Raw genomic sequence first — 15589 nt, 5'->3', positions numbered from 1 at the left:
ACAAATTGACATTTCTCAGGCACAGACTGGCTGAACTAAGATGTATTCATGACAGTAACAACTTTATTTCAGTGCCCTCATAAAATTTTCACACAGGTTCCTTGTGAAGGAGATGTGTAACAAGGGTTTGTTGTTCACCTGTCCTGGACATTTTATGTAGAATCTAAAGAAAAGAAAGAGACAAGAGAAAAGAAGAGACAAGAGAATACGTGCCACCATTACCAGGTGCAATCTACAAGGAAACATGAAATTTGATTGTCAACAAGAAACATGGGGCAGGATTCATGATAGAGTGAATACTCAAATTGCCATATACTCTTGCTGCTCCAGATGAGACTAGTACCTACAGTCAAGACAAGTACCCTCATTTTACACTGCCTGCCAAAAAAAAAATTAAAGCACCCAGGAGGAAAAAAAATTAAACTTCTTAGGCTGAGAGGGTATGTGATGTAATTTCAATGATTACAAAATTCAGTCAAATTTACAAAGAACCTGACAGAGTACACCAATTTATCACTACGACGTTGCAGCACACTCTGGCCTTGCTGCATGAACCAGTTTAGTTGGTAAGGGTGTCTAAATGTCGTGGTGTACCCTCTCCTGAGGCAAGCTAGTCCAAAAGCGATGTAAGAGTTAAATGTTATATGTTGCATTGTGGAAGAAAAAGTTTCAATAATTCAGTTATTTCGTGGACAGGCACACTCACAGTGTTGTAGCTGCACTGAGACATTAATATGGCTGAGTTTGATAGCTGAAACTGTGTTGTGCTTGTGAATCAGTAATCATTGTGGAGGAACATATCAATAATAGAATGTAAAAGAAAATGCTTTCATGATCAGTGATTATCTGTTTAATTAACATGGAGATGCAATGTAGTAATGGTTACTTCATTGTGAATGTAAAAAAGTATAATTCCAAACATGTGATTGGATATGCTTATGCAATGTTAGAGAGGTTTGTTACATACTAAAACGGTAAGAAAACAAAACAAAGTGAATTTGACAGTTATTATTTCCACATATTTTCCATTCTTTAACAGAACAACATTAATATCTGAAAAGTATAATAGCCAAGTTTTTGTATTAAGCACAGGGTCAGGTTTATTTCACTATGATGCGTCTTCTCTACATAAGGCTCCCATACCTGATTCTGATAGCAACAAAATTAATAATATAAAAATAAACAGAAATTATATTAATAACAAGATGGAGATTTACACTGTACAACAGAGCATTGAATTTTTTGAGAAGTGCTTAACCACCTCTCCACACCATCATCTGATACAGAACAGAGTTTAAAACACTCAGCCATATTAACGCCTCAGTGCGGCTACAACACTGTATTGTCATCACATAGCTCACACTTGGAAGCTGGCCAAATAGAACATGGACCCCCAGAGAATATTTAAGCACATTAGAATGTTCAGATTGCATGGTTGGCCATGGGGCATGGTGGGAATTCGTATGGTTTGGTTTAGCAATAAAGCCCACTTTCACTTGGAAGGGTTCGTCAATAAGAAAAAATGGCGCATTTGATGGACTGAGAATCCGCATTTTGCGATTGAGAAGTCTCTCTACCCTCAATGAGTGACTGTGTCAAGTGCAATGTTGGGTCACGGAATAATCAGTGACTACCGAACAGTACATGAGGGTTTTGGAAGATGATTTCATCCCCATTATCCAAAGTTACCCTGACTTCAACAAGATGTGGTTCCTACAAGATGGAGCTCGACCCCATCAAAGCAGGAAAGTGTTCTATGTTCTGGAGGAGCACTTTGGGGACCGAATTCTGGCTCTGGGGCACCCAGAGGCCACTGATATGGACCTTGATTGGCCATCTTATTCTCCGGATCTGAACACATGCGACTCCTTTTTGTAGGGCAAGACAAAGTGTACAGCAATAACCCCAAAACCATTGCTGAGCTGAAAATAGCCATTCAGGTGGTCATCAACAGCATCAATGTTCCAACACTTCAGCGGGTCATGCAGAGTTTCGATATTCGTCTGCAGCATGTCATCGCCAAACATGGCAGGCATATCGAACATGACATAACCTAAATCCAAATATCTGTAAAGAAGCTAAATACAATGTGTGTGCGCCATAGTTTGTAACTAATTTATTTATATTTCATATAGTTCACTAATTGCCATCCTGTACGTAACTTATTTTGGAGAGAAGAATTACAACTATTAAAGTAAACCATCCACATACAGGGTAGCCAGAAACAGTCTGAAAAGCTGGTCAATGTGTTGCACAGAAGGCTGTGCTGAGCAATAAATGTTGTTCTGTTTTCAGGCAGATTGGCACTGTAGTTAGCTAACCAGTATGTTGTGAGCACAAATTCAAGCAGACTGCCACATACATTTAGTGTCAGTTGTTCTTCGTAGCGTAAATGATAGCACACAAGACTGCTCTGCCTTTGGCTCACGTTCAGTCCTTATTACTGTTGTCTTAGGAAACTAAATGAAGCACACATTTGGCAACCTTGTCTCTGGCAGGCTGCTTGAATATGCACACACAATGGTCTGTATGGCTAACTTCATTGACAACCGACTCAAAAACAGTGAAACATGTCAAATTTTTTTTTTTTTCTTAAAATTATTTCTCAGCTGAACATACCCGCAAAATACAGGCTTTTCAGACTGTTTCTGTCCACCCTGTATACTAACGACATGCAGCAAAAAATTAGAAGACTAATGTGCAAGTCCTGTAACTTGAGCAGATGGTAGTGATTATGAAGAACAAACAGTGCTTGCATATCAATATTTCACTCACTGAAAAATACGGCAACGCATGCCGAACACATTGTATGAGCCTGTCAACAACATTCTCAATCTCAGGATCGTGAGGATCAAACGGTTGGCCAATATCAGCTTGTTCTGCAACCAAATCTACCAGTTCTTGCTGTCCACTCACTGTCTGGCTTAAGCGTGACCAACCTAATAGTTCCATTATGTGACGAAATTCGTCTTCTGTCACTGCCTGTAAAAGAAGAATGACCAATCCTAAACTTCAAAACAAATTATCTTTCTCCTTACTACTGTCTCATTACAAACTCACCTGCATTAGTACTTTCTTACATTCCGAAATCAGAATATCTTCAGCTTCTTTGTCAATAACATCACGACCTAGTACTTTTATTTTTGCATTTAGAAATTTGATACATTTCTCTCTGCCGAGTTCATTTTCTCCAAAAATTTGTGAAAAAACTCCATCGAGGGTACCTGAGGATGAAAATAATTATGTTTATAATGGAACTTAAACCTTAAAAATACTGCAATATTTTCATACCCTGTGACAGACAGGCTGAAGTTTGTAATTCTTACAATGTTGTGTAACAAACTCCACTTGCAAGGAAATATTATCACTCAACACAATTGACTTACTAACTGGATTATGTGGTCAATTTACCAAAACTTTCTGTGCAGGGATCAATAGATATCCACTTTTGGTAGTCATGCAGCTCAGATTTTTAGTGGAACCTTCTGACTTGGAAGCTCATGTACCAGTTTTAACTCTTATAGCTCATCAAAGAATTTAACTTGGGAACTACAAACTACACAAGCAGTCAGCAATGCTAACCAAAAATACCACCATTTTGTGAGTGTACACACTGGGGGATGAGGAGGGGGGGGGGGGAGGGGGGGATACGGACATTAGAGTGGCAGTTTTCTGCTGCAGAGCACATGGCTGGTGGTTGCTACAGGGACGTGGCATGCAACTAACAATTACACGGCCTAGGAAAAACACGAGTGGAAGCTTAGCAGGGGAGCGTATGGCTGTGTTGGAGCATTTGGAGGAATTTATATGCCAAAGAAAAATTGATAAAAACAGAACAAAAAACAGTGCCACGGAGGTGTGAAATGGCACGCATGGACAGAAAAATATGTAAAGCTAAATTATCTAGATGTGCCACAAAAATATATAATAATTTAAAAGTTATTGTTGTCTTAAAAACCGTAAATTTATGAACGTTCAAAAGCTAATACCTCGGCAACGTTTTGGCCGATCAATACAAACAAAGTGTTTATTAATGCGGCTAGTAGAGTTGCATTGAGCAATCATAGCTGATTTGGCAGAATGTGTACCATTTTTGAACGAGAGGTCGGAATATGGGATTCGACAGAGAGAAACTGTGTTTTTGTTAATAAATAAATTTAGAGAGACAAAGCTAGTGGCAGCATTCTAAAGTTTAAAGCGGAAGGTGAGTAATTAAGTATGTATTCTTATTTGCTTATTTATGTTTAGTATAAAAAATCCGCGAAAAGCAAAATCACGCCACAAGAAAACTATTTGTAAAAAATTGCTGTGACAGATACAAAAAAATTGGACTTTAAATTCTTATTGCCCAGAAAATTTACATATTTTTCAACGTATCATGCGTGTTTTTGTGTTTAGTTTTAGAATATTCGCATTTTTTTTGTCAAACATTGTTTTGAGTTAGGCAGTCATTTCAAGGGCATATAGGGCGCTCTTCTTTGGACAGTTGAGTTTGAGCGATGCTAAGAGCCAGACGTGCTGCCCATCTGGGATTAGTATTGAGTTGGTAGCCACAATCGGGGACAAGTATGTATGTATGTATGTATGTATGTAGCAACATTCGAAAATGATCAAGTGGAGCACAATATAGTGATTTAGGACAGCAGACAACAAATGTATTTTGTGAACTGTGAACTGACTGTCGAGTTCTGTGATCACGCCATATGAATTTTATAGTGAAGTGTTGTAGCATCAGTTATTAATGGCCACCCTTACGTAAAAGCCCCTCAGACTGCATTTGAAGTGTTTAGTCAATATATGTCTGTATATTGAGCAAGCAATAAAGGAAACAAAAGAAAAGTTCGGAGTAGGTATTAAAATCCATGGAGAAGAAATAAAAACTTTGAGGTTCGCCGATGACATTGTAATACTGTCAGAGACAGCAAAGGACTTGGAAGAGCAGTTGAACGGAATGGACAGTGTCTTGAAAAGAGGATATAAGATGAACATCAACAAAAACAAAACGAGGATAATGGAATGTGTGGTGTCACAGCCAGACACCACACGTCTTAGGTGGTAGCTTAAATCGGCCGCGGTCCTGTAGTACATGTCGGACCCGCGTGTCGCCACTGTGTGATCGCAAACCTAGCGCCACCACAAGGCAGGTCTCGAGAGACTGACTCGAACTCAGCCCCAGTTGTACGGACGACAGAGCTAGCGACTAGACGTACGAAGCCTTTCTCTCTCATTAGCCGAGAGACAGAATAGCCTTCAGCTAAGTTAATGGCTACGAACTAGCAAGGCGCCATTAGCCTTACAGTGATTGTAATTAGAGTCTCACTTGTGTTCACCATAGAGATGTACAAGAAGAAATTAAAGATAAGTATATGAGACGCTCCGTTCTTTTCTTCATAGCATTAATTACGTATCCTGTTCCAGTACTTCACGCCCGTCTGCGTTAGTCTCGCGTGCCCTTTACGCCACCTCTATTTACAAGGTGTTGGCCCAGCTGCCGACACATCACATGGCGACGAGTCTACAAAGGCTCTTGTGTTTTACTTTGCCCTAATTTCTTTGTGTCATGGCTTCGCCACAATCTCCAGATGTACTGTCCGAATTTTATCGCTTGCAGAATCAGCAGACGCAGGCGTTATTGGATGCTCTTGGACAGCTCGTCCAGGGTCAACGTGCGCTGCACACCGATGCGGCCGCCGCCGCTTCATCGCTACCGCCGCCACAACATGCTGTTGCACCTCAATTCAGACCCTTTGACGCAACCCAAGAGTCGTGGCAAGAGTGGTCCCGCCAGTTCAGCTTTCATCTAGCCGCCTACAGAATTCAAGGTAATGAGCGGCAGCCGTTTTTGCTTTCTTGTGTCGGTGTGTCCACCTACCGAGTGATAGTGAAGTTGTTTCCCCGGCGCGACGTAGCAACTCTGTCCTACGAAGAACTTTTGTCTGCTTTAGATGCCTATTTCAAGGAAACAGTAAATGTCGTTGCAAAACGGTATACGTTCTTTCGTACAAAACGTACGGCCGGTCAGACTAATAGGGAGTGGGTTGCGACATTGCAAGGACTTACTAGGGAGTGTGCGTTTGAGTGCGAATGTGGCCTCCCTTATTCAGATACTATGGTGCGTGATGCCATTGCACAGAACGTTTCTGATGTTCGCATACGGGAACAGATTTTGAAACTAGTTAATCCCTCCCTTCAACAAGTGATAGACATATTGGACAGGCAAGACACACTTGACTTTGCTCAGGACTCGTTTGAAACTTCGCCAGCGGTGTGTCACATTAACCGGCCCGCCGGGCCCGCTGCACGGGACGCTCGGCGGCCCTCGCGCCCATCAGCGCAGCGGCAGCCTAGCTCGCAAACACGTGCGCCGCGTAAGCAAGCTAATGCAGTGAAATCATGCCCGCGGTGTGCAACTAGACATTCGCGTGACAATTGCCCGTCACGCCACGCTATTTGCTTTTACTGTCATAAGAAAGGACATGTCCAAAGTGTTTGCCAGAAAAAGCTCAGATCAGACACTCACACCAATTCCAGGCCCTTTGCTTCGCGCCGGAATCGAACCAAGGAAATTCAGGCTCGTGAACCTTCGCCCATGGATATTCATGTAGTTCATTCCACCCCGTCCGGTGACAGTGTTCATTCCACAAAAAGTGTGCGTCACCGTCGACAGAAGTCCCGTCACGTCGCACGTGATTCTGTCCCAGTGTCTGTTCCAGTTGCACAACACAGTCGCTTTTGTCGTCAGCAGGACAATAAACTTTTTGTAGACTTAGACTTTGCAGGCAAAGTGATACCATTCCAGCTCGATACCGGAGCTGCAGTTTCATTGCTCAATCACGACACGTACAACCAACTGGGCAAACCTCCGTTGCGTGCCGCAAATGTTCAGCTCACTAGTTACTCAGGCCAGAAAATACCAGTGTTAGGACAGTGCAGCCTTCTTGCAACATACAAGGGACAAACAAAACTTGTGTCATTTTACGTTCTTCGTTCTTCTACTGCAGTGAACTTGTTTGGTTTAGATTTATTTCAGTTGTTTAATTTGTCTATAGTAAATCAGGTCCTCTCAGTGAATCAGACTGTGCCTTCCGCCAGTGTTTCTAGTCTATGTGAAGAATTTGCAGACATTTTTGCTCCGGGCCTTGGTTGCGCTAAGAACTATGAAGCACATTTGGAACTGAAAGCAAACGCGCAACCGACGTTTTTCAGAGCGCGCAATGTTCCCCACGCATTGCGTGATGAGGTCGCAAGAACATTACACGATTTAGAATCTCAAGGTGTAATTGAACGTGTGCAGGCTTCTCTCTGGGCCTCGCCCTTAGTAATTTTGCCAAAACCTTCCGGAAAATTGAGACTTTGTGTGGACTTCAAGGCAACTGTGAATCCCCAACTTGTGACTGCAACTTTTCCTTTGCCCCGCCCGGAAGATCTTTTTGACAAACTGTGCCCGGGAAAATATTTTTCAAAGTTGGACCTAGCAGATGCGTACTTGCAAATACCTGTGGATGAAGAATCCCAGCGCGTCTTGGTGGTAAACACGCATCTTGGCTTGTATCACTTCAAAAGACTGCCTTTCGGGTGTGCGTCCGCACCTGCATTGTTTCAGCAATATTTACAAACTATTTGTGCGTCGGTCCCTACTGCTGCGAACTATCTGGACGATATTGTGATCTCCGGAAAGACAGAAGCCGAACATTTGCAAAATCTCCGAACATTATTTCAGGTCTTGCGACAAAATGGTCTTCGCTTGAGGAAGGACAAATGTGTCTTTTTTGCTCGGGATTTACCCTACCTGGGCCATGTAATAAATGCCCAGGGCATCCATCCGAGTCCAGAGCACCTCCGTGCCATACAGGATTTGCCTTCACCGCAGACCTTGAAGCAACTACAGAGTGTGCTGGGTAAAATAAATTATTATCATAAATTTCTGCGCAATGCTTCTTCCATTTCAGCTCCGCTTCATCGCTTACGCCGTAAAGGTGTTCCGTTCGTCTGGACGACGGAATGCGAACGCGCCTTTTGCCAGTTGAAATCGGCGTTGCTTTCACGTACTTGCCTTACGCCATCCGATCCCCGCAAACCCCTTTTGTTGATGGTAGATGCATCGGATTTCGGGATCGGTGCTGTGCTTGCGCACAAAGATGGTTCGCATGATCGCCCTATTGCCTTTGCGTCAAAATTGCTCTCATCTGCGCAAAGAAATTATTCACAGATAGAGAAAGAGGCTTTAGCTCTCGTGTTTGGTGTTACTAAGTTTCACGATTTCTTGTATGGTCGTCACTTTACCATCATCACGGACCACAAACCTTTGACATCGCTTTTTCTTCCGACCAAGCCGGTACCTCCGCGTACGGCGCAGAAATTCATTCGCTGGTCTCTTTTCCTCTCGCAGTACCGCTACGATATCTTGTATCGGTCCACTGCTAAGCATGGAAACGCTGATGCGTTGTCCCGTTTGCCTGTTGCTGCGGATAAAGCATTCGATTCTTCCGAACTTGCTTGCATGTTCATTGATGCGGAAACCGATGACGTGGTCGCATCGTTTCCGATTGATTTTCGTCGTGTCGCTACAGCCACGGCTGCTGACCCTGTCCTTGCTCCCGTTTTGCGTTTTGTTGCTACGCAATGGCCCTTGTCCAAGTCACGGATTGGGGATCCGCTGGTTTGCCGATTTTTTGCTCACAAGGAGAGACTTTTTGTACGACGTGGTGTTTTGTTGTTGCGTTCTGATAATGATCAGTCCCGAGTCGTGGTCCCACGTTTGTTACAGTCCTCTGTCTTACGGCTTCTTCACCACGGACATTGGGGTATAGTGCGTACGAAACAACTTGCTCGTCAGCACTGTACTTGGTTCGGAATCGATGCTGCCATTACGAATATGTGCTCCTCTTGCGTGGCGTGTGCCGAACAACAATCCGCACCGCCGCGGAAATTCTTTGCATGGCCGAAAGCCACTTCCCCTTGGCAACGCTTGCACATCGATTTTGCTGGTCCATTCTGGAATGCTCGTTGGTTGGTTGTGGTCGATGCTTTCAGTAATTTTCCTTTTGTTGTCCGGATGTCTTCCACGACGTCTTCTGCCACAATCCAAGCCTTGTCTGCTATCTTTTGCATTGAAGGTCTTCCGCAGACTATTGTTTCCGACAATGGCCCACAATTCATGTCCGCAGAATTTCAGTCCTTCTGCAGGGCCAATGGTATTCACCATCTGACGTCCGCGCCGTTTTCGCCTCAGTCAAACGGTGCCGCGGAACGATTGGTCCGGACTTTCAAGTCACAGATGTTGAAATTGAAAGAGTCGCATTCTCGGGAGGACGCATTATTGCTTTTTTTGTCCTCGTATCGCTCTCAGCCCCGCGATGGTCGCTCGCCAGTTGAGTTGCTCCATGGTCGTTCTCATCGAACCTTGATGTCTTTGCTGCATCCGCCGCATCAGGTTCCTGTGCAGCGGCAGACTCCTGCTTTTGCTCCTGGCGACGTTGTCTTCTATCGCACCTATCGCGGTTCACGGCGTTGGCTCGCAGGGCGCATTCTTCGCTGCCTCGGCCGCGCGATGTATTTGGTTTTGGGGGCCTCTGGTGACGTGCGTCGGCATCTCAATCAGCTGCGCCTCTGTCGTCGCCTGGGTTCTGCCGCTCCCCGTCTGCTTTCAGCGACGGAGCCGTCAGGTCAGCACCCTGGGGACCCATCTACTGGCTCGCCTCATCCCCAGGTGTTACCGACGCTGCCTTCCATTTTGCCTCATGGCGTCGCGGCGCCGCCGCAGCCGCCTCCGGCGCCGCACGCAGTGGACGCTTCGCTGCAACCGCCACGCGCCTCCCTGGGTCACGCGCCGCCGATCGCTTCCCGTGACCAGCTGTCCACCGCCATGGAACTCTTGCCCGCTCCGGACCAGGTGTCGTCATCGCGCGTCGGATTCTCCGACCACATGGAGGTCGACCCTTCGGCCCCTCCTGTCTCTTTACGGGCGCATACACCGCATGTTGACGTGCACCCTGGACTAGGTTTTCAGGCGTTTCCTAGCTCCCCTCGGACCAAATGGCCGGGTGCGGGTGGCACAGCCTCGCCTGTTGTTAGGCTCCCTACCTCATCGCATACGTCAACATGGGGTCCTCCCCACGGCGGGCGGAAGCCTTATCTCATGACCGTTCGCCGATTTGCGGGGGAGGAATGTGGTGTCACAGCCAGACACCACACGTCCTAGGTGGTAGCTTAAATCGGCCGCGGTCCTGTAGTACATGTCGGACCCGCGTGTCGCCACTGTGTGATCGCAAACCTAGCGCCACCACAAGGCAGGTCTCGAGAGACTGACTCGAACTCAGCCCCAGTTGTACGGACGACAGAGCTAGCGACTAGACGTACGAAGCCTTTCTCTCTCATTAGCCGAGAGACAGAATAGCCTTCAGCTAAGTTAATGGCTACGAACTAGCAAGGCGCCATTAGCCTTACAGTGATTGTAATTAGAGTCTCACTTGTGTTCACCATAGAGATGTACAAGAAGAAATTAAAGATAAGTATATGAGACGCTCCGTTCTTTTCTTCATAGCATTAATTACGTATCCTGTTCCAGTACTTCACGCCCGTCTGCGTTAGTCTCGCGTGCCCTTTACGCCACCTCTATTTACAAGGTGTTGGCCCAGCTGCCGACACATCAGAATGTAGTCGAATTAAGTCGGCTGATGCTGCGGGAATTAGATTAGGAAATGAGACACTTAAAGTAGTAAAGGAGTTTTGCTATTTGGGGAGCAAAATAACTGATGATGGTCGAAGTAGAGAGGATATAAAACGTAGACTGGCAATGGCAAGGAAAGCATTTCTGAAGAAGAGAAATTTGTTAACATCGAGTATAGATTTAAGTGTCAGGAAGTAGTTTCTGAAAGTATTTGTATGTAGTGTAGCCATGTACGGAAGTGAAACGTGGACGATAAATAGTTTAGACAAGAAGAGAATAGAAGCTTTCAAAATGTGGTGCTACAGAAGAATGCTGAAGATTAGATGGGTAGATCACATAACTAATGAGGAGGTGTTGAATAGGATTGGGGAGAAGAGAAGTTAGTGGCACAACTTGACTAGAAGAAGGGATCGGTTGGTAGGACATGTTCTGAGGCATCAAGGGATCACAAATTTAGCATTGGAGGGCAGCGTGGAGGGTAAAAATCGTAGAGGGAGACCAAGAGATGAATACACTAAGCAGATTCAGAAGGATGTAGGTTGCAGTAAGTACTGGGAGATGAAGCAGCTTGCACAGGATAGAGTAGCATGGAGAGCTGCATCAAACCAGTCTCAGGACTGAAGACCACAACAACAACAACAACAACAACAACAACAACAACAACAGTCAATATACTGAAGACTATTTGTGAAAAAACAGAAACAAACTACTTGTTCAAATTATAAATCAATGTGAGTGACTCAATATTTTTAAATTTCACTGCAATACCTGCCTGCACTGCTTCTTAAATTTTATTTCAGCTTGAAAATTGAGTTTATGACAGGTGTGAGCTGGCACCCTATGACAAAAAACCTAATCAAACATCGAGACCAACCACATCTCTGGGCTGCGCAATTAAGCTGAGTGTAACAAATATACATATATTTTTGTGCCATAGCACATGGGAGCTCAAGCTAACTACTCAAACTACAGTGCATAGTGCCCAGTACCACTGTAATCTGCACATCAGTCAAGTCCTTTTTCAAAGGAACTATCTCAGCAGTTGCCTTTAGTGATTTAGTGAAACCACAGAAAACCTGTATAAGGATGGCTGGATGGGGATTTGAACCACTATCCTGCTACACGCAAATCCAGTGTCTTACCACTGTGCTGCCTCCAGTCTATAGAGAGGAGTGCACAGGAAGGGTAAAATGGAAAGGTAGGGAGTCTGCTGAAGACTTTGTTTGATGTAGGGAAAAAAACGCAGCATGAGGACAGCAACACCCTAACAGGAAAAATTACAATATAATTAAAGCAGTGCAGAAGCAGTAAAATATAGCTAGTGAGGGCAGGAGGTTGAAATGGGGATAGGAACAGTGAATACTTAGGCCAAGATATTCGCAACTGGAAGCAGCAAGAACTAACAGCAATGAGGATGTAATGTATCCACTGAGAATTAGCTTTTTAAATGGACCAAACTGTGTGATGAGTTTCTCTTGAGTTGTCAAGATTGCCCTTGGTGGCAATAGGGCAGCTGACAACTCATACAGACAATGTGTCCACAGTGCACACTGAAAGCCATGCGATGTTTGCAGCAAAATTCACATGTGGCACAGCTGCCTTCACAAAAGAACACCTTCTTAATGGCATAGGATGTGCCAATGACAGACCAAAGGGATGGCAGATGGCACAGGGGTGTCAATTGGTCTCAACTGAGCCTTCTACATAGCTGCTCTGGAATTAACATTTGAGTGTCTGGCAAATGTTTCATAGAACCATTTCCAGACTATTTCTCGGCCATTCCACTCTTGAATAGCACAAGTGAAAAACAAACAGCTAAATATTTCCATGCCAGATGTGATTTCTCGTATTTTATTAAGATGGTTAATCTCTCCCTATGCAGATGGGAGCCAGCAAAATATTTTCACATTCTGAGGAAAAAAGTTAGTGACTGAATTTTCAAGAAAAGATCTTGCTGCAATGAAAAACACCTTTGTTTTCATGATTGTCACACCAAGTATCTTATGCTATCTGTGACTCTCTCTCTCTCCCCTGATTTGTGACAATACAGAATGAGCTGTTCTTCTTTGAACTATTCTGATGACAACTGTCAATCCTATCTGGTAAAAATTCTACACTATGCACCAATACTCCAGGAAAGAGGACACACAAGTGTAATGTAGGCAGTGCAGTACATTTGTTGCACCTTCTATGTGCTCTGCCAATAAAATGCAATTCACCTTCTCCACAACATTTTCTATGTGATGATTCCAATATTTAAGTTGTTTGTAATTGTAATCCCTAGGTATTTAGTTGAATTGGCAAGCATTACTTTTGTGCAATTTATCATTTAACTGAAATCAACAGTTTTAAGTAATCATGTGAATCACTTCACATTTTTCAGTGTTTGAGGTCAATTCTACACCTACATACATAACTCCACAAGCCACCACACGGTGCATGGCAGAGGATACGCTGTACCAGTACTAATAGTTTCCTTTCCTATTCCACCCGCAGATAGAGCAAGGAAAAAACGACTGTCTATATGCCTCCGTATGAATCTTAATTTCTCATATCTGATCTTTGTGGTCACTGTGCGAAATGTATGCTGGTGGCAGTAGGATTGGTTCTGCAGTCAGCTTCAAATGCCGGTTCTCTAACCTTTCAAAGCAGTGTTCTTCAAAATGATTGTCTTCTTCTCTCCAGGGCTTCCCACTTGAGTTCCTGAAGCATAACCATAATACTTGCATGCTGATCAACCTCCCGGTAACAAATCTAGCAGTTTGCCTCTGAACTGCTTTGCTGTCTTCTTTCAATCTGACCTGCTGCAGATCCCACACACTAGCAGTAATCAAGACTAGGTTGCACAAGCATCCTGTATGCGGTCTCCTTTACAGATGACACAGTATCTCCTAAAATTCTCCCAATACACTGAAGTCGACCATTCGCCTTCCCTACCACAATCCTCACATGGTCATTCCATTTCATATCGCTTCACAACATTACACCAAAGATAACTTTTCTAAACCATTTTGTAGTTCTTCTTCTTCTTCTTCTTCTTTTAATGACTTGACTAAACAGTAAACAGCACCAGCAACTGGAAACAAACTGAGAAGACTGTTCACGCTGCCTCCCAAATAATTTATATTAACACACCAGAGGAGCTGTAACACTTCCCTAAGGAATGCCAGATATTACTTCTGATCCACTCTATGACTTTCCATCAATTAGTACCAACTGTGTCCTTCCTGCCAGGAAATCATGACTCCAGTCACACAACCAAGACAATACTCCACAGGAACATACTTTGATTAATAATTACTTGTGAGGAATGGTGTCGAAAGTGTTATGGATATCTAGACAAATAGAATCAAGCTGAGAAACCCTGTCAGTGGCACTCATTACTCTTTGCAAATACAGAGGCAGTTGTATAGATCAAAAGAATCTACTCACCAAGTGGCACCATGACAAAACACGCATAAAGGTTAACTAAATGCACAAGCTTTCAGGGCTAGTGGCGCCTCCTTCTGGCAGAAGGGTTGAAGGGGAAGGAAGAGGGACAACGAAAAAGGGTGGCATGGTTTAGGAAATGGGGAGAGTGCGGAAAAGTCGCAAAAGTCGCCCAGAGTCCCAGGTCGGGGGAGATTACCAGACAGGGTGAGAAGGAAATACTTATCAGTCTTTCCTAAACCTTGCTGGTCCTTTTCCTTCATCCCTATTCTTTCCCCTTCAACCCTTCTGCCACAACAACGAGCTACTGACGCCGAAAGCTCGGGCATCCTGTGGAGACAAAAGTCATGGGATACCTCCTAATATTGAGTCGGAGCTCCTTTTGCCCAGCATAGTGCAGCAACTTAACATTGCAAGGACTGCACAGGTTCTCAGAAATCTCCTGCAGGAGTAGTTGCCCATGTTGCCTCTACTGTCACTCATAATTGTGAAAATGTTGCCAGTGTAGGATTTTGTGCACCATAAATGTTCAATGGGATTTGCATCCGGCGATCTGTAGGGCCAAATCATTTGCTCGAACTTTCTAGAATGTTCTTTAAATCAATCACGAACAGCTGTGGCCCAGTGACATGGAGCACTGTCATCCATAAAAATTCCATCATTGACTGGCAACATGAAATCCTTGAATGATACAAATGGTTTTCAACTAGCCAAAAATTACCATTTCCAGTCAATAATCAGTTCAGGTGGACCAGAGGACCCAGTCCATTCCATGTAAACACAGCCCACACCATTGTGAAGCCACTATCAGCATGCACTGTGCCTTGTTGACAACATGGATCCACAGCTTCATAGGGTCTGTGCCACACTTTAACCCTACTCTCAATTCTGACCAACTGAAATAGGGACTCCTCTGATCAGCCCACAGTTTTCCAGTCATCTAGGGTCAAACCAATATGGTAACGGGTTCAGGAAAGGTGATGTCGCGCTGTTATCAAAGGCACTCGTATTAGTTGTCTGCTTCCATAGCCCACTAATGCCACAGTTCACTGCGCTTTCCTAACGGATACATTTGTCATACATCATACATTTGACTTCATAATCATTCATGGATGTGTGTAGTCCTCAGCTCGGTCCAGTTCCCAAATGATTGAAAACCAAACTCATGTTCATAGGACTTTTTCTGTTTATTTTCATAAGTAACACACCACACAAATTATTTAACGTTCCACCTGGAACACCATAAGAGGCTTTGCTATGTCGAGTATATCTACTTCTAAATTACTCATGTTGGCAGCCATATTATGAAAGGATAGTTGCTACTCGCTATACAGTGGATATGCCAAGTCACAGATAGGCATAAAAAAAAAGACTGTCTCAAAATAAGCTTTGTTTGGTGTTAAGCAGACACTACTTTGGGTTGTGTACCCTCTTTTCACTCCCCCCCCCCCCCCCCCCTCAGTTTTCGTGAGATCAACCTTTATCATTTAC

At 44.1% G+C, this 15589-nt stretch overlaps 1 protein-coding gene across 1 annotated transcript in view; it reads right to left on the bottom strand.

Annotated features, from left to right (window-relative positions):
* Window positions 1-15589, bottom strand: part of LOC126198420 (apoptosis inhibitor 5) — a 90780-nt gene that overhangs the window by 50658 nt on the left and 24533 nt on the right. Inside the window, exons 4-5 of the mRNA XM_049934722.1 lie at window positions 3061-3224; window positions 2776-2982 (exon numbers count right to left, since the gene is read on the bottom strand). Of these exons, the coding sequence (XP_049790679.1) occupies window positions 2776-2982; window positions 3061-3224 (371 nt within the window). The remainder of the gene's footprint in view (window positions 1-2775; window positions 2983-3060; window positions 3225-15589) is intronic.

Source organism: Schistocerca nitens, chromosome 8, assembly GCF_023898315.1.
Source record: "Schistocerca nitens isolate TAMUIC-IGC-003100 chromosome 8, iqSchNite1.1, whole genome shotgun sequence".
In the NCBI taxonomy this organism is placed as follows: Eukaryota; Metazoa; Arthropoda; class Insecta; order Orthoptera; family Acrididae; genus Schistocerca; species Schistocerca nitens.
The sequence above is the reverse complement of the archived record's forward strand: the minus strand, read 5'-3'. Positions and strand labels throughout refer to the sequence as shown.